The sequence below is a fragment of the Sebastes fasciatus genome, chromosome 7 (genome assembly GCF_043250625.1).
Source record: "Sebastes fasciatus isolate fSebFas1 chromosome 7, fSebFas1.pri, whole genome shotgun sequence".
In the NCBI taxonomy this organism is placed as follows: Eukaryota; Metazoa; Chordata; class Actinopteri; order Perciformes; family Sebastidae; genus Sebastes; species Sebastes fasciatus.
The window spans coordinates 1,051,190-1,076,151 of NC_133801.1; the positions used below are offsets into that span (position 1 = coordinate 1,051,190).

General features: G+C 40.0%; 1 protein-coding gene across 2 annotated transcripts; it reads right to left on the reverse strand.

The window, feature by feature from the left end:
* Positions 1 to 230: 230 nt before the first annotated feature.
* On the reverse strand, positions 231 to 23,589 carry ano7 (anoctamin 7). 2 transcript variants are annotated; one of them, XM_074640937.1, is made up of 24 exons: positions 23,528 to 23,589; positions 21,194 to 21,317; positions 20,302 to 20,359; positions 16,063 to 16,196; positions 15,508 to 15,615; positions 15,301 to 15,437; positions 14,037 to 14,091; positions 10,227 to 10,337; positions 9,880 to 10,045; positions 9,704 to 9,794; positions 8,470 to 8,566; positions 7,600 to 7,743; positions 6,422 to 6,559; positions 6,167 to 6,259; positions 5,538 to 5,640; positions 5,115 to 5,226; positions 4,809 to 4,863; positions 3,915 to 4,012; positions 3,507 to 3,706; positions 3,217 to 3,422; positions 2,825 to 2,964; positions 2,272 to 2,362; positions 518 to 637; positions 231 to 393 (listed from the first exon to the last, which is right to left on the reverse strand). In XM_074640937.1, the coding sequence occupies exons 1-24, from the start codon at positions 23,542 to 23,544 to the stop codon at positions 238 to 240; spliced, it is 2,754 nt and encodes a 917-aa protein (XP_074497038.1). In that variant the 5' UTR covers positions 23,545 to 23,589; the 3' UTR covers positions 231 to 237. The 2 variants fall into 2 exon arrangements, with proteins under 2 accessions (XP_074497038.1, XP_074497037.1); XM_074640936.1 differs by having other exon boundaries at positions 14,034 to 14,091.
* Between the last annotated feature and the right edge of the window lie 1,373 nt (positions 23,590 to 24,962).

The following is a 24,962-nucleotide window of genomic DNA, read 5'->3' on the forward strand; positions in this document are numbered from 1 at the left end:
ATGGAAATGTAAACAAAGAAACAGTTATTCATTTCCATGTTTAAAGATCCACAGGGAGCCTCTGGAGAGGAGCTGAAGAGCAGATCTAGATCTTCTTGTAGGACCTGTAAGGATTCAGTCCAGTTCTTTTAAAGGACCAGCAGATGTTTAGCAGTCTTGTAGATCTCCGAGCAGGTCTGGTGGATCCTCTAGATATCTAGCAGAAGTCTTGTAGTTCCTTTAGGTCCAGCCTATAGTTCAGCAGCTGTCTGGTGTGCTGGTCTCCTCTGGGATCTGCTTCAGGTCTGGTGGAGAGGAGTCGCTCTGCGGTGGCTGTGGGGGTCTGGGTCCACGAGGTCGCAGGTTGGTGGACAGGACATCCTTCTCACCAGGAATCAAGCTTTTCGCTAAAACCTGGACGCACAAAACACGACACAGGAACAAATCCAACTATTACTGAGACAGACTGGAACTAAACAGAACCGCGATCAGCTCGGACTCACGTTAGAACACATCAAACAGGACAGTGTTCCGGTACCTGGTTCTCAGCCAGCGCCTCTTTAGCCATGTAGTGCTCCCTCCTGATCTTCATCGCCACGTCGTCGGGGATGTCGGGGACCAACATGTCGATCAGACTGCCGACGAAGAAGACCACATGCTGAGGAAGAAAGAGGAGGAGCCTTCGTCAGGTTACAGCCGGAACGTCAGATAGCCTACCGCCCCTCGGCATCGGAGACGACGCACGGAGTCCCCTCTAACGTTACTGTTGGACGGACCGGGGACGGCGTGTCAATATACGTTCGTAGCATGCATAGTGTCCTTTCAAAATAAACTTCTGTTTTTACAGGAAGTTTAGACAACACAACCACTTAGGTAGGGTTAGGAAACGGTGGTGGTGGACGTTAAGTTCACTGAGTAATGACCAACGACTCACGGGAATAACGACTCACAGGACTAACGACTCACAGGACTAACGACTCACGGGACTGACGACTCACGGGACGACTCACAGGACTAATGACTCACAATACCAACGACTCACGGGAATAACGACTCACAGGACTAACGACTCACGGGACTGACGACTCAGGACTAACGACTCACAGGACTAACGACTCACAATACCAACGACTCACAGGACTAACGACTCACAGGACTAACGACTCACGGGACTGACGACTCAGGACTAACGACTCACGGGACTGACGACTCACAGGACTAACGACTCACGGGACTAACGACTCACGGGACTAACGACTCACGGGACTAACGACTCACATGACTAACGACTCACAATACCAACGACTCACGGGACTAACGACTCACGGGACTAACGACTCACGGGACTAACGACTCACGGGACTAACGACTCACAGGACTAACGACTCACGGGACTGACGACTCAGGACTAACGACTCACAGGACTAACGACTCACAATACCAACGACTCACAGGACTAACGACTCACAGGACTAACGACTCACGGGACTGACGACTCAGGACTAACGACTCACGGGACTGACGACTCACAGGACTAACGACTCACGGGACTAACGACTCACGGGACTAACGACTCACGGGACTAACGACTCACATGACTAACGACTCACAATACCAACGACTCACGGGACTAACGACTCACGGGACTAACGACTCACGGGACTAACGACTCACGGGACTAACGACTCACGGGACTAACGACTCACGGGACTAACGACTCACAGGACTAACGACTCACGGGACTAACGACTCACAATACCAACGACTCACGGGACTAACGACTCACAGGACTAACAACTCACAGGACTAACGACTCACGGGACTAACGACTCACGGGACTAACGACTCACGGGACTAACGACTCACAGGACTAACGTCTCAAGGGACTGACGATACTAACGACTCACGTGACTAACGACTCATGTGACTGACGACTCACGTGACTAACGTCTCACGGGACTAACGACTCACAGGACTAACGACTCATGTGACTGACGACTCACGTGACTAACGTCTCACAGGATTGACGATACTAACGTCTCACGGGACTAACGACTCACAGGACTAACGACTCACGTGACTAACGACTCACGGGACTAACGACTCACGTGACTAACGACTCATGTGACTGACGACTCACGTGACTAACGTCTCACGGGACTAATGACTCACAGGACTAACGACTCATGTGACTAACGTCTCACAGGATTGACGATATTAACGTCTCACGGGACTGACAATACTGACGACCAAACTCTCATCAAATGAACGTGAGGTGTGAGAGACACTGACCTCAAACACGATGACAAAAGTGAGTCTTATGGCGAGGAGGTGATAGTACTCTGGGAGGTGTTCACCGTCTTCATCCCTCAAACTCCGATATCTGATCAGGACGACAAGAACAGCAACATCAACAACAACATCAACAACAACAACAACAACATCACCATCAACAACAACATCATCAACAACAACATCAACATCAACAACAACAACAACACAAACAACATCATCATCAACAACAACATCATCAACAACAACATCAACATCAACAACAACAACAACACAAACAACATCATCATCAACAACAACAACAACAACACTAACGGGTGTGTGTTGCAGTGATGTTGCCTACCTGCAGGGTGTGTGTTGCAGTGATGTTGCCTACCTGCAGGGTGTGTATTGCTGGCTGTAGTTGCAGTGATGTTGCCTACCTGCAGGGTGTGTGTTGCAGTGATGTTGCCTACCTGCAGGGTGTGTGTTGCAGTGATGTTGCCTACCTGCAGGGTGTGTGTTGCAGTGATATTGCCTACCTGCAGGGTGTAGTTGCAGTGATATTGCCTACCTGCAGGGTGTGTGTTGCTGGCTGTAGTTGCGTGAAGCGCTTGCCAGGGTGAAGTTGATGAAGCCGCTCAGCGTGCTGTCTCTGGTGTAGCGGTAGTACAGACGAGGCAGGAAGGACGAGCTGAACGCGATGATGAAAGCCTGGAGACAGAGGTCAGGTAAAGGTCAGGAGAAGGTCAGGTAAAGGTCAGGTCAAAGGTCAGGTAAAGGTCAGGAGAAGGTCAGGTAAAGGTCAGGAGAAGGTCAGGAGAAGGTCAGGTCAAGGTCAGGAGAAGGTCAGGTTAAGGTCAGTTAAAGGTCAGGAGAAGGTCAGGTTAAGGTCAGGTAAAGGTCAGGTAAAGGTCAGGTAGAGGTCAGGAGTTGATGGACAGACAGGGACAGAGACAGTCTCACGTTGCTGAGGACGGCCATTTGAGTGATGAACTGCAGGATGGGGAACCAGATGCCGATGTCCTTCGCCTGCTCCGCCACCGGGCGGCGATATTCAGTCACATACTTCTGAGCGTCCAGACGGACCTCCACCCAGTTATTGATGAGAGCGAAGAGAGGAGCGAGAGGACACGCCGCCACGAAGATGGTGATGAACCCGTACTGGATCACTGAGGAGAGGGAGGAGAGGAGTCACACACAACCCCACCCGGCCGGCTGACCCAGGAGGATAAATCCAACGGAGCAGGACTCACCCATCTCCAGGTACTCAGAGACGAGTCCTTCACAGACCAGCAGCTCGTAGTCTGCCTCCCAGGGAGAAACCCCCTCCTCTCCCTCCCTCTTCACCTCCCTCTGAGCCTCCTGTCCTCGCTCCTCCTTCACCTCCTTCACCTCCTTCACCTCCTTCAGATGAGATCCTGTCTTCCTCTTATGCCACCACGACTTCACCTTCCTGCCAAATAATGAGCCGTCAGTTTCAGTTAGGCCACGTTACTTTGTGTTTCAGTCCAACAGACGACCTTCATGAGGTCAAGATGAAGACCACTGCACCATTTCTTATCTTGTTGTCACACGTTAACACAGAACATGATCCATACTGTTGTCACACGTTATCTAAAGACACTATTATCTTGTGTTTGTGTGTGAGAGTTAGTTTTTACGGGACAATGAACTCCTGGGCGTTGTTGATCAGCTGTTTTCCCACCATGATGATCAGCAGCTCCTGAGCCAGTTCAACCAGACACCCACCTGCTCCACACTGGAACACACCGACACAGAAACAGACGCTAGAATCCAACATCATGTAAGGGATAATGTACAGCTAGCGGGTCATTGTTGTGAAATAAACCCCGACGGGGGCTTTATTTGAAGGGCTTTATTTCACAATAATGACACGGTAGCTGTACATTATCCCGCTGATTCCACGGCTACTTACCGGAGAAATCAATAATTAGACACAAAAACGGTCCTCCAGAGTCCGACTTCAGAACTGTGTCCTTAGCAACGGTCTGTTATACATAGCAACGGTCTGTTATACATAGCAACGGTCTGTTATACATAGCAACGGTCTGTTATACATAGCAACGGTCTGTTATACGTAGCAACGGTCTGCTATACGTAGCAACGGTCTGCTATACATAGCAACGGTCTGTTATACGTAGCAACGGTCTGCTATACATAGCAACGGTCTGTTATATGTAGCAACGGTCTGTTATACGTAGCAACGGTCTGTTATAAAGAAATAACAGACTGTAGCACGCCGTCATTGACCAATCAGAATTGAGTATTGAACAAAGCTGTGTAATAACCACAGATAAAGAGATACAGATGCAAATACATCTATCATAAAGCAGGTCTATATAATTATTACTCAATAATAACACAGCAGTTTACATCACATTTCTATTTTTTTGTTATACTACTTTTATTGTGGTAAGCGTGCTAATCTTATGACTTGTGTGAATAACATTTAATAAACATATTATTGTTATTTGCTTGATTTATATATGAAGGAAATCATCATCTTCATCAATACCAGAATGTGACAGACTCACGTCTTCATTGCGAATTCCAAACAGAGTTTTGTAGTGTCCGGGGTGACCGATGAACCTGAACAGACACAGACGTACATGATGAAATCATTCCTCTCTGTCCGTCAGCATCTCTGATGTTTCCACTGACTCCGTGTCTTTATGTCTGCTTCACGCCATCAGGTGGACGTGAAGCAGACATACAGACATAAAGACATAAAGACATAAAGACATGGCATCGTCAGCCTGCAGGAGGTGCTGTCGCTCTTCCTGTCATCTAACTGCTGCTTTAATTCAAAGTTCACAAAGACCCGACCAAGCACTCCTCACCTGCCTTTGAAGAAGGCGATGTAAACCGGAGATGAGTAGAAGTTGGCGAACTGGAAGACGAAGACTTTGAAGATGAACATGTCTTCATATTTAGTCTGAGTCCGATGCATCTCTGACAGGAACAACAACAACAACATCATCTGACTACATCCCATAATACTACACACTGAACACACTACGTCCCATAATACTACACACTGAACACACTATATCCCATAATACTACACCGTAAACACACTACATCCCATAATACTACACACTGAACACACTATATCCCATAATACTACACCGTGAACACACTACATCCATGTCTTTAGTTTTGATTCATCTGAACTGAAACTGAAAGTGAAAGTGAAAGTTGAATTGATGTGACTCTGAGAGTGAGAGTGATGATGAGGAGGGTGAGGAGGAAGGTTGACTCACCCCAGCGGGTGAGGATGTGGGCCAGCGAGGAGTAAACTTTGGACAAGATGAGGATGACCAACAGGTTCAACACCGATCCTGAAATACTGGCAATCCTACTAGCCTGAACACACACACACACACACGCACACACACACACACACACACACACACACACACACACACACACACACACACACACACACACACACACACACACACACACACACAGGAAACATTGTTTTAAATCAGGTCGATATAAAACAGAAATGTGAAGTGAGCCTCTGTTGGTTCTGTTAAACCTTAAAGAAACACTGTAGCTCTGTTGCGTTGTGTTGTTTTATGTTGCGTTGTGTTGTTTTGTGTTGCATTGTGTTGCGTTGCGTTGCTTTATGTTGCGTTGCTTTATGTTGCGTTGCTTTATGTTGCGTTGCGTTTTTTTGTGTTGCATTGCGTTGCGTTGCGTTGTTTTATGTTGCGTTGCGTTGTTTTATGTTGCGTTGTTTTATGTTGCGTTGTGTTGTTTTATGTTGCGTTGCGTTGCGTTGCGTTGTTTTATGTTGCGCTGTGTTGCGTTGCTTTATGTTGCGTTGTTTTGTGTTGCATTGCGTTGCTTTGCTTTATGTTGCGTTGCGTTGCGTTGCACTCACAGAGCTGGTCTGGAAGCCAGACTTGGAGATGATGACTCTGATGATGGTGCGATACAGAATGATGGCGATGAGGAACATCAGCACCATGGCAACCTGCACACAGGAAGTTCAACTCTGTTAGAAAGGACTGTGATTGGACGATGAGACTTTGACCAATCACAGGTCTTTTCAGAGAGAGAGCGTTCCTATTGGCTGTGCTCCGGCTGGTGGGCGGAGACTAGTCCGAGGTCAAGGGTCAAAGGTCAGCAGACTCACCATGATGATGATGACCATGCAGCCGGTAAGAATTCTGTTGACTCGTTTATTTTGAGGGAAGTACGGTTCCTCTGCTCCGGTCACCGGGTTCCTCATGATCATCGGCGCCAAGGTCGTGAACTCTGGACGAGGTCGCTCCTGTAGAGGACAGACGGAGGACAATCACAACCTCCCAGAAACACATTTATTAGCATCATAGATTTATTAATAACACAACTAGAGCCGTCAATCCATTAAAATAGTTCATAACGATTATCGCACATTCTTTCCTTCTGCCTGTCATTCGGACATTTTCCAGATTTTATTTGGACATTTTTCGGACATTTTTGGCAATTTTCTGACCTTTTTCAGATATTTTTTTAGAAGTTTCTAAGCCTTTTTTCAGACTTTCTTTTTTTTTACTTTTTTGGGACTTTTTTCTGAATATTTTTAAGAGCTTTTTCCAGATTTTTTTCTGACTTTTGGGGAATTTTTTCGGAACATTTTTCAGACTTTTTTTTTAAAACTTTTTTTCAGACATTTTCATACTTGTTTTTGGGAAAGTTTTTGGACTTTTTGGGGATTTTTTTCTGAACATTTTTAAGACTTTTTTTTTTTTACATTTTTGGGACTTTTGGGGAATTTTTTCAAACATTTTTGGGACTTTTTTTAGACTTTTTCAGACATATTGTTTTGGGAGATTTTTTGGGGGAATTTTTTCGGAACATTTTTCAGACTTTTTTGGAAATTTTGGGGACTTTTGGGGATTCTTTTCGCAACTTTTTCAGACTTTTTTTTCGAACTTAAATTTAGTGTAAGTTTGGAGCGTTATTTAACCTTTAATTAGTGGCGTTATAACTAATTTGCGTTAACGCGTTATCACGTTAGTGTTGACAGCTCTGATAACAACCTAATGTCGTCCTGCTACTTGTGTTCAGTGGTTGTCACATATTCAACATGTGTTGTCTTAAATCATTCATATTTGTGGTGTTGTGTGAGACAGGTGAGGTGTGAGACAGGTGAGGTGTGAGACAGGTGAGGTGTGAGACAGGTGTTGTGTGAGACAGGTGTTGTGTGAGACAGGTGAGGTGTGAAACAGGTGAGGTGTGAGACATGTGTGGTGTGAGACAGGTGTAGTGTGAGACAGGTGAGGTGTGAGACAGGTGAGGTGTGAGACAGGTGTGGTGTGAGACAGGTACCTCCATGTCGTGGAAGTCGGAGCAGTCCCAGTGGTGAGACAGAGCTGAACAGGTTCTCTTCCAGTACTCCAGAAAGGTGACGGCCCAGAGAGACATGAAGACGCTGAGAAACACCGTTCCCCCGTTATCAAACATGATACCGGCCTGCAGAGACACACAGACAGACAGGGGGACAGACAGGGGGACAGACAGGGGGACAGACAGGGGGACAGACGGACAGACAGACAGACAGACAGACAGACAGACAGACAGACAGATAGACAGATAGACAGACAGACAGTCTTTTGTTAGAACAAAATGTTCCGTCCTAGTTTCTCAGAGTCCAAAGTGACGTCTTTAAATGTAAAGATATTCAGTTTAATACGATAGAACAGAGAAACGCAGGAAAACAGCATTTTTGCATGAAAAATGATTTTGATTATCAGAATAGTTGGCGATCGTTGCAGCTCTATTTAAGTTGTAACCTTATTTATACGTTTTATTTAGCGGCGTGTAAAGGAAGGCCCACACTACCAGATGTGTTCCTCATCTGTTGGAATGAATAGAAACAAACGTTGAGCTCAACGTGGGCGGACCAATAAAAAGGGTGTAATATGTAATATGGAGGCGACACACATCCCAGAACGTTACACCATCACATTCCCTCTAGATGTACGTTGTGAACCTCCGACCTCAAAGTCCTAACTGTGCCTATGCTCTGGAGGGGTTCCGGGTCCTGTTCCTCCAGAAGAATATCCTGAACATTTTAAAGTTTAAAAGCATCAATCTGGAGCACTTTGAGAGCAACATTATGATTTTAGATCTCTGAGGAACTTCTAGTAAACGATGTAATGACTGACACCATGACAGACCGGTGGACAGATTAAATACCTTGAAGGTGACACAGATGCTGGAGTAGTTCCACAGAGGGCAGATGTCACAGAGAGGACACATGACGAAGCTGTCTCCACTGTTACACAACTCCTTCCTACACACACACACACACACACACACACACACAGTTAACAACAAATAGTTAACAAGCGTTTATCGTGTGTGTAGATAAAGTTGAGTGTCGTCAGCGTATTAGCAGAGAAAAATGTATTTCTAAATGATTTGTTCAGGAGGAAACATGTTGAAAGAAAAGAAAAAGGTTCAAGATGAATCTGAGGTGATGATCAGCTGAAAGTATCAGTAGAGCGCTACAGGAATGAGTCCTAAAACCAGGAAATGAGTCAGCGTGCTGTCACTTCCTGTTCCCTCGTCTGGAGGTCAATGGGTTTTTAGTTTTTTTTAGACGTTTCATTCTATTCTAATTTTAAAACCTTTGTGTCTTTATGAGTTTTTTCTCGCAAATCTACGATTTTATAATCACAGCGAGTATCCATTTTTTTTTCTCTTAAATTTACAATTTTTTTCTCGCAAATGTACGACTTTATAATCTCACAAATTTCTGATTTTTTTCTTGCAAATTTACGATGCACAACATGATTGGTTGATGCTTTTATTCGCCGTGCGAAAGCTCAGATATCAATAAGAGAACTAAAGGAATGAGTCCTAAAACCCAGAAATGAGTCAGCATTTTAGTACTTCCTGTTCCCTCGTCGGAAATTGACGGGTTTTTAGTTAGATGGGTGAGACGTTTTGTTTTACGATATGAAATACATCAGTAAATATCCCACTGGTGAATTATGAAGGCTTTATGTGTCTTTATCATTTTCTTCTTGCAAATTTACAACTTTATAATCTTGCAAATATCCACGTTTTTTTCCCCCGCAAAATTACAACTTTATAATCACAGCGAATATCCAGTTTTTTTCCTCGCAATTTTTTGAGTTTTTTCTCGCAAATCTACGACTTTATAATTTCAGAAATTTACGATGCACAACGTGATTGGTTGACGTCTTTATTCGCCATACGAAAGCTCAGATATCAATAGAGAGCTACAGGAATGAGTCAGCATGATGTCACTTCCTGTTCCCTCGTCACTTCCTGGTTGGCCTACTACAATACGTCGTCCCTGAAGCTCTCTCTATTAAACAAGACGCTGATTGTGGGATACTGATGCTTGTTATAACAAACTAACTGACGTTAGAGGTGAGAGCCAGACAGAGTTCATACTTACGCTGGAACGTCAGTGGCCATGACCCAGAACCCGAACAAGAAGATGAGCGTCCCAACGACAGACGCCGGCAGCAGCCAGCCGGTGTAGAAACCTGCAGCCAGACACAGTTACTGTTGAAACCAGCTGTGGGAAAGCAGTTAGCAGGGGTTAGCTGATAGCCTGGTTACTATAGTTACCGAGCCAGGCAAAGTAAAGCGCTATCTTCTCTCCGAAGTATTCCCTGATGTGATCCAGAGGTTGGTAGCGTCTCCAGGAGGACCACTTGGCCCAGTAGGAGTACAGGATCCTTCTCAGACCTAAACACTGGGGGGGCACCGGAGGGGTCGGCAGGTGGAAATCCCCCTAGAAACAGAATAACGGTAGAATATAAGGTTGCTTTTTAAACCCTCCCCATTCTGCTACTGTCTAGCTTGTCCGGAGACTGACCGGCTCAAATGTAGAGGAAGGGGTGTGTTTGGGTTGGGGGGAGGAGAGGGTTGAGACGAGGGTAAAGGTGGGGAGGGGTTTAGGGTTTAAAGCTCACCTCATGTAGCGGGTAGGCGGCGGTGAAGACCTGCTCGCTCAGTAGACGATCGATTCCCACCTCCCCCCTCTTCACCGAACCGTACGCAGTCCTGGCCAGGATCTCGTACAGCTGGAGGGACAGGAAACAGTCACTGTAGGGACGCACAGCGGACGAAAACAAACAAACCCTCTGATCCTGTTTCAGAGTCGAAGTCCTGATGGCACTAGTTTGTCCTGTTTCAGGATCCGGACACAACCCTGATCCCTCCGCCCCTCTTCTTCCTCCATATACACTCACAGATGACTGACAGTCGCTCACCCCCGCCACCGCCACCGCCACCGCCACCGTCAGCGTCAGCGTCACCGCCACCGCCACCGCCACCGCCACCGCCACCGTCACCACTACCGTCAGCGTCACCGTCACCACCACCGTCACCATCCCCACCACCGCCACCACCGCCACCACCGCCACCACCGCCACCACCACCGTCACCATCCCCACCACCACCGCCACCACCGCCACCACCACCGTCACCATCCCCACCACCGCCACCACCAACGCCACCACCACCACCGTCACCCCCGCCACCACCGCCACCACCACCGTCACCATCCCCACCACCGCCACCACCAACGCCACCACCGTCACCCCCGCCACCACCGTCACCACCGTCACCACCGCCACCACCGCCACCACCACCGTCACCATCCCCACCACCGCCACCACCAACGCCACCACCGTCACCCCCGCCACCACCGTCACCACCATCCCCACCACCGCCACCACCAACGCCACCCCCGCCACAACCGCCACCGCCACCACCAACGCCACCCCCGCCACAACCGCCACCACCGCCACCATCGCCACAACCGTCACCATCGCCGGAGTTTGTAAAGAACTGAAATGTGTTGTTGGGGTTTACTTTGAAGGAGCTAGGCTAGCAGTTTCCCCCTGCTTCCAGTCTTTATGCTAAGCTAGGCTAGCAGTTTCCCCCTGCTTCCAGTCTTTATGCTAAGCTAGGCTAGCAGTTTCCCCCTGCTTCCAGTCTTTATGCTAAGCTAGGCTAGCAGTTTCCCCCTGCTTCCAGTCTTTATGCTAAGCTAGGCTAGCAGTTTCCCCCTGCTTCCAGTCTTTATGCTAAGCTAGGCTAGCAGTTTCCCCCTGCTTCCAGTCTTTATGCTAAGCTAGGCTAGCAGTTTCCCCCTGCTTCCAGTCTTTATGCTAAGCTAGGCTAGCAGTTTCCCCCTGCTTCCAGTCTTTATGCTAAGCTAGGCTAACCACATCCTGGAGCCTGGCAGTAGAAGGCGGGGCCAACAGGGTTCTAGTGTTTCTGGTTCAGACCCGTCTGGTGGCTTTACGCTGTTGACTCTTTGAGGATGTGTGTTTTTGTAGATAGTGTTTGAGGAGGAGGCGTCGCCGCCGGCAGCATCCGTCTGCTGACTGAAACATCCTGGAGTCTGAGAGGTCAACGGGTCCACATCTCTGAACCAATCAGAGCAGGCTGTGAGGACCACGCCTCCATCCAGACTCTGAACCAGGATCTGATGCTCAGTCCAGTTTATGATCCCAGACCGACATCGAGTCAGATCAAAACACACCAAGAAGATTTACTCATTGAACTCTATTTATTTCTTTTAGGGCTGTCAGTCGATTCAGATATTTAATCACGATTAATCACACATGATCAATCTGTTCTAAATGAACCTTAAAGGGAGATTAGTCCAGTATTTCATCCTCTAATCAACATAGTGGACAAATATGCTCCAATCATAACATGTGAAACTGCAGCCCAACAGCAACAACAGCTGTCAGTGTGTCAGTGTGCTGACTTGACTATGACTTGCCCCAAACTGCATGTGATGATCATAAAGTGGGCATGTCTGTAAAGGGGAGACTCGTGGGTACCCATAGAACCCATTTACATTCACACATCTGGAGGTCAGAGGTCAAGGGACCCCTTTGAAAATGGACATGACAGTTTGGAGCGTTATTTAACCTCCTTCATGACCAGCTAGTCTGACCTGGTACTGATGGATCCATCAGGTTCTATAGTTTACTATGATACCAGGATCGGACGGTTCTTTTGCCTTTCTTTCAGACATTTTCGGGACTTTCTTGGACTTTTATACAAATATTTTTCTGTTTTTTTTTCTGAAATTTTTGGGAAATTTTTCAGACTTTTTTCGGACATTTTTTATACAAGCATTACTTTGGAGCGTTATTTAACCTCCCTCATGACCAGCTAGTATGACCTGGTTGGTACCGATGCATTCATCAGGTTCTTTAGTTTACTATGATACCAGGATCGGATTTCTCTGCTGCCTTTCTTTCGGACATTTTCCAAACTTCTAATATATTTTTTTTGATTTTCAGACATTTTTCAAGACGTTTTCTGTTATCTTTTGGACATTTTTCTGATTTTTTTTTCGATTCTTTTTGGGACTTTTTTCAAACATTTTCCAGACTTTTTGTGAAATTTTTTTGACAATTTGTGGACATTTTTGGGACTTTTATTTTTTTTTTTTTACATTTTTCTAGACTTTTTTCTGATATTGTTTGGAAATTTTTTATAATTTCTTTGGATACTTTTTGGGACTTTTTTTGGACATTTTTTTGGACAATTTGCAAACATTTTTGTGATTTTGTTTTCAAACATTTTTGGGATATTTTTCCAGACATTTTTCTGAATTTTTTTGGACAAAAACCCTCACACATATCTGGAGGTCAGAGTTCAAGGGACCCCTTTGAAAGTGGACACGGCAGTTTTTCCTCATCTAAATTTAGTGTAAGTTCAGAGCGTTATTTAACCTCCTTCATGACCAGCTAGTCTGACCTGGTTGCTACCGATGGATTCATCAGGTTCTCTAGTTTGCTATGATACCAGTATCTTCACTCTAGCTTTAAAACTGAGCCGCTACAACCTCCGAAAGATCGATTGCGTTAATGAGTTAAAGTTACGTTTGACAGCCCTGACAGAAACACATTTAAACGCCGGGTGTAAAAGTCAGTTTCTAGTCTTAAAACCTACAACAAAGTAAACTCTCACCTGTCTTTTCATTCAGTTTTTGTTTCCCAGTTTGAGTGAAATAACTTAACGAAGGGCTGAAAACATGAAACGTAACAAAAAACTAAATCATCCATTCTTCCCTGAATAAATGGATGACACACACACACACACACACACACACACACACACACACACACACAAAACCAGGACATTCTGTTTTTCTTCTATCTTGTTCTATGTAAACTTTGACAGTTTTGTTTGAGCAGTTGGTGACGGAGAGGAACCTGATCTCCATCTGACGCCTCGAGGCCACCTGGCTCCCAGGGTTTAGGTGTTTGTAGGATTATATAACATGCCCACGTTGGTCCTGAGGTATCTGGTCCAGAGCTCTGTGTTAAATCATGTTTTAAGAACCAGTTCGTAATCACATGGTGCATTTCCCTAAATAAAGTTGTGTTTAATCAACTGACAAACAGAAGTGTTTGTTTTCTGGGTGTCTGGGCTGGTACAGAACACACAGTGCTGAGCTGCATCTCAGATTAACCTCCAGGTTTCCAGCTTTCAGGTGATGTTCACCACTTCTATGTGACATCTACTGTTGACCTGCTATCTCCCTCTAAAGACCCCCTGGACCCCCTAAAGAAGAGCTCTATAGTGGCTCCATAGTGGCTCTATAGTGGCTCCATAGTGGCTCCATAGTGGCTCCATAGCGGCTCTGTAGCGGCTCTCAGAGGGTTTTAAGCATCACATTCTGTATTTTTCAAACTTAACTTCTGTCAGAAAACTTGATTTCTAAAGATTTGAACAGATGAACTCACCACCTGGTGTCTTTGAGTCGTCTTGAAGAACGTCTCTCTGTTGTCGCTGCCCAGAAACCTGCCGACAGGAAACAGATAAAGCAGCTAAAAAATAAAAATAAATTAAGCCGACGAGTAAATAAATGGGGAATTAAAAAAGGGAATTAATTCAAAGATAAATAAATAAAGAAGCAAATTAAAAAAGAAATATCAATTTATGTCACATTTTATCAATTAATTAATGGCTACATTTATCTAAAAGCCAAAGAAAATTCCTCGTGTATACTTCTGATTCTGATTCTGATTTAATATGATTTTTGCTACATTTAATGACATTTATTTATTAATTTATCAAGTAATTTATTTATTTATCAAGTCATTTATCAAGTAATTTATTTATTTATCAAGTAATTTATTTATTTATCAAGTCATTTATTTATTTATTGAGTCATTTATTTATTTATTATTTATTTATCAAGTCATTTATTTATTTATCGAGTCATTTATTTATTTATTTATCAAGTCATTAATTTATTTATTTAATTATCAAGTCATTTATTTATTTAATTATCAAGTCATTCATTTATTTATTTAATTATCAAGTCATTTATTTATTTATTGAGTCATTTATTTATTTATTATTTATTTATCAAGTCATTTATTTATTTATTTATCAAGTCATTTATTTATTTATTTATTTATCAAGTCATTTATTTATCAAGTCATTTATTTATTTATTTATCAAGTCATTTATTTATTTCTATATTTATTTATCAAGTCATCTCTTTATTCATTTTTGTTTTTGGCAGCACTCTGTTTCAATTGACAGCTTCTAACAGACAAACTGAAACGTGAACTTCTTTCAGTATTTCAACTACGTTTCCTCAGCAGCGATCTCTCGTACATTAACGAGACGTTTCTATTTTAGACGACCACGTTTGACAAACTTCAGCTTCTTTTGTTTGATGTAAAACATGTTGACATTTCTCAGAGTAAAGTATTGAACGGTAACAGAAGTGAAAGTGAAAGTATAAACTATCTGTAACTGTTGATAACATGATGAAACATTTCTCAGAGTAAAGTATTGAACGGTAACAGAAGTGAAAGTGAAAGTGAAAGGATAAACTATCTGTAACTGTTGATAACATGATGAAACATTTCTCAGAGTAAAGTATTGAACGGTAACAGAAGTGAAAGTGAAAGTGAAAGTATAAACTATCTGTAACTGTTGATAACATGATGAAACAGAAGAAATAGTGAATAAATCCTCTGTTTATGATGGCGTCACCTCTCCAGCTTGTTGGTCCTGAACTGACAGGTGTAGTAGTCCGGCGGGGGATTGGGGACATCCTGAGACATTAGGTTGGGGAGGGACAGCCGGGACAGGACCTGCTCGGACCAGTTGGTCATCGTATAGGGGACAACCTGCAGGACAGAGGACATGTTGTCAGGACGACGGCTGATGACGTGACGAGACTGAACGTCCATGTTTTACCTGCAGAGGAGCTCTGAGACTGATCTCCTCAGCGTAGTAACAGAGGACGCTCCACGGAGCGCTGAGGAGGACGAAGAAGATCTTGCTCTTCCTCTTGAGGACCTCCTTCTGTAGAGACACACAGAAACTGGTTATATATATATTGTATATATTAATATCTACACCTAATAATTTGCGAGAAAAAACTAGGAAATTTGTGAAATTATGAAGTTGTAAATATGTGAGAAAAAACTTGGATATTCTCTGAGATTATAAAGTTGTAAATTTGCGAGGAAAATATTGAAATTTGCTAGGCCTCTTAAAAAATATAAATAGAATAATATTAGTATATATACTATAGTATATATATATATATATATATATACTATAGTACTACTACTAGTACTTTTATATTGATACATTCTAAATGTAGGACTTTAGTTTTGTCTCCTCATCTGACGGAGGATTTCAACGACAGAAGGAAGACGTGATCAGTTCAACAGCGTTCGCTGTTCAAACACTCGTGTTTGTTCACGTGTGACGACGTTTGACTCGAGGTGTGTTTGTTTTACGAACCTGCTCCTGCAGCAGTCCGGAGTGTCTCAGTCTGTTCAGAAACTTCTTCCTCCACTTCCTGTGGGCGGGGCTAACACCTTGGACTTCCACAACCACCTGTGAGCTCAGAGGCTCCTCCCACGTCAACACGAAATCTGTCCAATAGGAGCACAGCGTTCAAACCGTCACTGATGTGATGTCATCACTGCAGAAACTAACCCGTCCGCTATTGGCTGCTCCGAGGTGATGTCACACAGGATGAAACTGTTTATGGAGAATTAATTGTGTTCCAATCCGCGTACTTCTGTACTAACACTTACTACTCTGAGTGCATTAGTGCGTTCACACTGGGAAGTACGGCAAAATGCAGTGCACTCAAAGTACCCGGATGTTGTACTCAAAACGGTCAGATCGTTGAGTGTGGAACGCTGGACACTTTCCACACTCAACTGTCGCCATCTTGGCTACGTAGCGGAAGAGGCGGAGCCACGACCACTATTCAAACAGACGTAGATAACAGAATAAAACAATACGTAAACATACCGGTGCATTTTCAGACGACAGGAGGACACATCGTAGGCGACGACGTTGGAAACGTAATTTCCACTTTGCTTTCATTTTTCATTTCATTTTATTTTGTCTCCATAAACATTATAAATTAATTATTTTTAATACTTTTGTTCCTCCACAGTGGAGAATCGGTTCTGCTCTAGTTCAGTGGGATGAGTTACGTACCTCTCAAGCAAGTTTCAAAGTTCTCACAAAGATGATTGTAAACCAACGGCTGCCCGGTACGTTGGAAAAATGCATTCACAATTTACGTTTATGTGAATTAGTGGAAACTGTGGATCCCTCCTTTCCTTTAAGGATCCCTCCTTCCCTTTAAGGATCCCTCCTTCCCTTTAAGGATCCCTCCTTTCCTTTAAGGATCCCTCCTTTCATTTAAGGATCCCTCCTTTCCTTTAAGGATCCCTCCTTTCCTTTAAGGATCCCTCCTTCCCTTTAAGGATCCCTCCTTTCCTTTAAGGATCCCTCCTTTCCTTTAAGGACGGGACGTGAAATACTAGATATTTTCAACTCTTCAGGCTTCTAAAAAAATCCTTAAAATTAAACAATCTGAGAAGGAAACATTAGTCTCATGTCCAACATAATCTAGAAATAGGTTAATCTATAATACTTCATCATTTATTAGTTGATTATATTATTATAACTATATATTATATATGTTTAACCCCCTAACCCCCACATCAGAAAACTAGAACTTCTCATTCATGTTTTTAAAGTTCTGATGTAAATGATCAGGGTTCCAAATGACCATTATTTAATGTCATTATTTTTGTTCTCCAAAACGATTCAGTTCATTGTGATAAAAGAGAAAAAGAAAAGCATAAAATCATCATTTTAGAAACTAAAGCTGAGGAACATTTGACAGTTATGATTATTAAAATTGATGCCACTTAATGTTCTATTGATGATTAATGTTCTATTGATGATTAATGTTCTATTGATGATTAATGTTCTATTGATGATTAATGTTCTATTCATGATTAATGTTCTATTCATGATTAATGTTCTATTGATGATTAATGTTCTATTCATGATTAATGTTCTATTGATGATTAATGTTCTATTGATAATTAATGTTCTATTCATGATTAATGTTCTATTCATGATTAATGTTCTATTGATAATTAATGTTCTATTGATGATTAATGTTCTATTCATGATTAATGTTCTATTCATGATTAATGTTCTATTGATAATTAATGTTCTATTGATGATTAATGTTCTATTCATGATTAATGTTCTATTGATGATTAATGTTCTATTCATGATTAATGTTCTATTGATGATTAATGTTCTATTGATAATTAATGTTCTATTGATGATTAATGTTCTATTCATGATTAATGTTCTATTGATAATTAATGTTCTATTGATGATTAATGTTCTATTCATGATTAATGTTCTATTGATGATTAATGTTCTATTCATGATTAATGTTCTATTCATGATTAATGTTCTATTGATGATTAATGTTCTATTGATAATTAATGTTCTATTGATGATTAATGTTCTATTGATGATTAATGTTCTATTCATGATTAATGTTCTATTCATGATTAATGTTCTATTGATAATTAATGTTCTATTCATGATTAATGTTCTATTCATGATTAATGTTCTATTGATGATTAATGTTCTATTCATGATTAATGTTCTATTCATGATTAATGTTCTATTGATAATTAATGTTCTATTGATGATTAATGTTCTATTCATGATTAATGTTCTATTGATAATTAATGTTCTATTGATGATTAATGTTCTATTCATGATTAATGTTCTATTGATAATTAATGTTCTATTGATGATTAATGTTCTATTGATGATTAATGTTCTATTCATGATTAATGTTCTATTCATGATTAATGTTCTATTGATGATTAATGTTCTATTGATGATTAATGTTCTATTCATGATTAATGTTCTATTCATGATTAATGTTCTATTGATGATTAATGTTCTATTGATGATTAATGTTCTATTGATGATTAATGTTCTATTCATGATTAATGTTCTATTGATAATTAATGTTCTATTCATGATTAATGTTCTATTGATGATTAATGTTCTATTCATGATTAATGTTCTATTGATGATTAATGTTCTATTGATAATTAATGTTCTATTGATGATTAATGTTCTATTGATGATTAATGTTCTATTCATGATTAATGTTCTATTGATGATTAATGTTCTATTGATGATTAATGTTCTATTCATGATTAATGTTCTATTCATGATTAATGTTCTATTGATGATTAATGTTCTATTGATGATTAATGTTCTATTGATGATTAATGTTCTATTCATGATTAATGTTCTATTGATAATTAATGTTCTATTCATGATTAATGTTCTATTGATGATTAATGTTCTATTCATGATTAATGTTCTATTGATGATTAATGTTCTATTGATAATTAATGTTCTATTGATGATTAATGTTCTATTGATGATTAATGTTCTATTCATGATTAATGTTCTATTCATGATTAATGTTCTATTCATGATTAATGTTCTATTGATGATTAATGTTCTATTCATGATTAATGTTCTATTCATGATTAATGTTCTATTGATGATTAATGTTCTATTGATGATTAATGTTCTATTGATAATTAATGTTCTATTCATGATTAATGTTCTATTGATGATTAATGTTCTATTGATGATTAATGTTCTATTGATAATTAATGTTCTATTCATGATTAATGTTCTATTCATGATTAATGTTCTATTGATGATTAATGTTCTATTGATAATTAATGTTCTATTGATAATTAATGTTCTATTCATGATTAATGTTCTATTGATAATTAATGTTCTATTCATGATTAATGTTCTATTCATGATTAATGTTCTATTGATGATTAATGTTCTATTGATGATTAATGTTCTATTGATGATTAATGTTCTATTGATAATTAATGTTCTATTCATGATTAATGTTCTATTGATGATTAATGTTCTATTGATGATTAATGTTCTATTGATAATTAATGTTCTATTCATGATTAATGTTCTATTCATGATTAATGTTCTATTGATGATTAATGTTCTATTGATGATTAATGTTCTATTCATGATTAATGTTCTATTGATGATTAATGTTCTATTGATGATTAATGTTCTATTCATGATTAATGTTCTATTGATAATTAATGTTCTATTCATGATTAATGTTCTATTGATGATTAATGTTCTATTCATGATTAATGTTCTATTCATGATTAATGTTCTATTGATAATTAATGTTCTATTGATGATTAATGTTCTATTGATAATTAATGTTCTATTCATGATTAATGTTCTATTGATGATTAATGTTCTATTCATGATTAATGTTCTATTCATGATTAATGTTCTATTGATGATTAATGTTCTATTCATGATTAATGTTCTATTGATGATTAATGTTCTATTGATGATTAATGTTCTATTGATGATTAATGTTCTATTCATGATTAATGTTCTATTCATGATTAATGTTCTATTGATGATTAATGTTCTATTGATGATTAATGTTCTATTGATAATTAATGTTCTATTCATGATTAATGTTCTATTCATGATTAATGTTCTATTGATGATTAATGTTCTATTCATGATTAATGTTCTATTGATGATTAATCAGCTCCTGATGACTCAACCTGTCTTCTCAGCTAATACTGACTCAGCGTTTCTTTTACTCACCAACTCGAGTCGACCCGTCACTGAAGACATTCCTGTCTGGAGGCTGAACAGGTGCATTCTGGGAAATAATAAAACATATTATATATATATTTATATATATAAATAGTGGACATCTCGTTGAACCACTGTTTTCAGACTGAACAGCAGCATTGTGGTAAGTTGTGATAAACACTGAGATGAGTGAGTTTAAAGATTCAGCTGATATTCCTCTTCATCATCATCATCATCATCATCATCATCAGTGTGTTCATTATTGTCTTGATGCAGTTAACGAGAGCAGCTGTGTCTCTTCCTGCTGTTGAACGTCTCCATTGTTGTTAATGAGGCTGAAGACAAACAGCGAGACGAGAGGAAGAACAGAACAAACATGGACTGGTGATTAACTGTGTGGAGCCGCTCTGTCTCGCTTCATCGCACACTTCCTGTTTCCTCCAGCGGCGGCGACACTGAAACAAACTGAAGCTGGAAACATTTCACCTTCTATCAGCGCCACAGTCGTCTGGATTTCATGTTTTCATTATTTCTCTGTAGTCTAGACCAGCGGTCAGCAGCTTTTACTATCAAATAAATCTGTCTGGAGCCGCAAAACATGTGATCATTGTGATGAAGGTAACGCCGTTTATAGTATATAGTATATAGTATATAGTATATAGTATATCAGTCTAATGCAGTGAGGGCCAAAGAGACAATGTACTACGGAGTATTAGGGCTACATTGAGGGAAAAAACATCTGAGATTTACAGAATAAAGTCATAACTTTAGGAGAATAAAAGTGGTAATAGGATATAATATATGTAATAGGACGCGTCCCTGAGGAACTCCTCTTCATATGTTGAACTTTTAATCTCTCCAACAGTCAGTCGTTGCGTTATTGATCAGGTCACACCGTTACCTCGGTGACACTGCCGTAGTTTGTCTCCGGGTTGGTTTCCATGGTGATGAGTGTGGCGCTGTCATCCCTCTGGTCTCCTCTCCTCCTCATCCCGCCTCGCCTCCATCCTCCTTCCTCCATCGTCCTACAGATCCATAAACACAGACACGTACACAAGAGATAAGATAAATACTCAACTAAAGTACAAGTAGTAAATGTACTTAGTTACTTTCCACCACTGCTGATTTGAACAGTGTGAAACAAACCGGGACACATTAAAGACTTTAAAGAGGGTTCTATCCGTCTTAAACCCGCCGCACAGCGCAGCTTTTATCTTTTATTATTCTTCTTTAAACTTCTTTATTGTGTTTTAATGTTATTCATAATTTAAATAAATATTTGACTGGTGTTTACTACCCTGCTGGTATCATTAGTTGATTTATTATTATTCAGTTTAAATCAGCGTCTTTATTGATTCTGAAGCTTTATGTGTTAAACTAATAATAAACAGACGATATTATTAGTTTACATTCATCTCAGCAATCAGTCAATTTGAACAAACCTGCCTGAAGAACCCTACAGGACCATTTAGTCAAAGCTAAGATAAAACCTTTAAATGACCCTTAACCCAGAGGTCAGAGGTCAGAGGTCAGAGGTCACAGGAATTCTACCAACATAAAACCATGTTAAAGAAGACCAAAACTGTTTCTGCCTTATTACATGTCAACAATGTGGTTTAACCTAACCCTAACCCTTAACCTAACCCTTAACCTAACCTTAACCTAACCTTAACCTTCCCTTAACCTTCCCTTAACCTAAACACTACAGTTTGTTTTTTAAATGTTTTAAGCCCTTCACTCACCTGGTGTTTAGATACATGTGTGCATATATATTATGATATTTAATCGTATTACTTCTATGCACAAAATAATTCTTAACTTTTCCTTTTAAACGAATAAATAACGACATTGAAGTATATAAATAATAATATAATATTGTTTTATTTCTATAAGGTTATGTTGTAACACACCTCTCTTTTATCTAGCTGGACAACCGGAGGAGAGACCCTGGAGATCAGCTCCCGCCGTCCCGACTTTACGCCTTTAAACAATTTACACATTGATTTGATTTGATTTGATTTGATTTGATGGGATTTTAATTTAACATTAAGGTTTTAAATAAGGAACCCTTTAAAAGTGCCCATAAGACACACAATCCCCTTGTGCCCCTCGGACGTTTAAACCCAAACCTAACCTTACCTTAACCTTAACTCTAACCTTAACCTAACTTCTTTGTTTCTTGCATTTTTACCACTATTTATGTCACTTTCACCAACATTTGATTGATTATTTTAATACGTCTTTAGATGTTTCTTGTGCCCACCAATCTCATCATTTCTATATTTTTTAAATTAATTTCCTTTCTTTTTCTCCTCTCTAATTAAATATAAATAAATCAATCAATTAATGAATAAATAACAAATATCAAAAGATGAATAAATTCTATCATAAATATTACTAACTTACTTTATGGTTTTATGATGAGCAGTGTTTGACATAATACACTTTTATCTCTCTTTAATCTTTACAATCAGGGGAGAGACCACGAGGATCGGGAGTGCTTTTATTAAAATAGAATATTCCTGCTGTCTGTTTTTATTCTATTTTTAATCTCACTTATTTTATGCGTTATGCTTATTTCTCTCTCGGGATTTTAACCAATTTACTTTGGTTTTAATTAAGCAACATTTTTAAAGGGCCCCCAAACCCAGCTAGGAATATATATAATATATAATATAAAATATATAATATATAATATATATGTGTGTGTGACAACTTACCTGTGTGTCTGCCTGCGTTTTGTATTTAGTTGTATTTAGTTGCCATGCTGCCGTCAATCTTGTGTTAAAATTATCCTTAAACAAAATAAATATACAATAAATAAGTCTAGTTTTATTTTATTTTTTTAATTGTTATCATAAACGTCCATTTTTTACATACCGCACTTTTTATTATTCTTTATCCTTCAAGACTGGGGAGGAGGGGGGGGGTTACCATGGAGATCAGGAGAATTTAAATAAATAAATGACACTCTTTTTACCTTCATTTTTAATTTCTTATCTTTTATATCCCTTCATTTTATTATTTTATTACCTTTACTTGCCCCTTTTTAATTCTTTTTAGATTCTTTTATTTTTTCTCATTAACCAACTACTATGGTTTAAATTATAACCCTTTCTAAATGCCCACAATATCTCCAAGAAGGGAGGTGAGTCCCCACAAGGTGACTGCATTAACACACTGATGTCCCCACAACGTCAGAAATACACACACACACACACACAGACGGACTCACCTGTGCGGTCGGTCCATCGGTGTCGGGTCCTCAGGTGAGTCTGCAGCTGGCAGCAGAGCAGCCGGCTCTCTGAGAGGGTTCAGGTTCCAGCTGCAGACCGACAGCTGTAAGCCCCGCCCCCTCCCGTTAGCCCCGCCCCCTGCCTCAATGTCATCAAAACAAACACTCAGCTGCAGTTTGTTCTGAGTACAGGACCTGTGATGAAGTACTGATAGTTTAGTATGAGGTAGAAGTATAAAGTACAAGTACAAATGATTACACATTTTTTACAACCTAACCCTAGATTACCTTACCTTAACCTAACCTTAACTTAACCTAAACTTACCTTAACTTAACCTTAACCTAAACTTACCTTAACGTTATCATAAACTTACCTTAACCTTACTCTAACCTTAACCTTACCTTAATTTACCTTAACGTTAACCTAACCCTAAACTTACCTTACTCTAACCTTAACCTTAACCGTACCTTAACTTACCCTAACCTTACCTTAATTTACCTTAACGTTAACCTAACCCTTACCTTAACTTACCCTAACCGTAACCTAAACTTAACCTTACTCTAACCTTAACCTAACCGTAACCTAAACTTACCTTAACGTTAACCTAAACTTACCTTAACCTTACTCTAACCTTAACCTTACCTTAATTTACCTTAACGTTAACCTAACCCTAAACTTACCTTACTCTAACCTTAACCTAAACTTACTCTAACCTTAACCTTAACCGTACCTTAACTTACCCTAACCTTACCTTAATTTACCTTAACGTTAACCTAACCCTTACCTTAACTTACCCTAACCGTAACCTAAACTTAACCTTAACCTAACCGTAACCTAAACTTACCTTAACCTTACTCTAACCTTACCCTTACCGTAACTTACTCTAAATTACCCTAAACTTACCTTGATTTACCTTAACGTTAACCTAAACTTAACCTTACCTTACTCTAACCTTAACCTAAACTTACCTTAACGTTAACCTAACCCTTACCTTAACTTACCCTAACCGTAACCTAAACTTAACCTTACCTTAATTTACTTTAACCTGAACCTAAACTTACCGTAACTAAATAAGTAGAAAATATGACACGTTTTTTATAATGCATAAACACTGGTGACACTTTAAGGAGTACTTTTACCTTTAATACTACGAGTACATTTAGCTGATATACTTCTGTACATACTGTAACTGCAGTAGACGGTGACCAACGTGAGTATTATGGGATGTTACGACTTTAGAAGGAGAGACGGTGAGTTTTAATATATTCAGTGTTTATTATAGTGTTTGTAACGCAGCGCTCTGATTGGACGAGCAGAGCGGCGACGCCCCCTTCAGGACACAGACAGTCAACAAGCTGTAATATCTACTACACACACACACACACACACACACACGCACACGCACATGCACACACACACACATCTTTGGCAGGA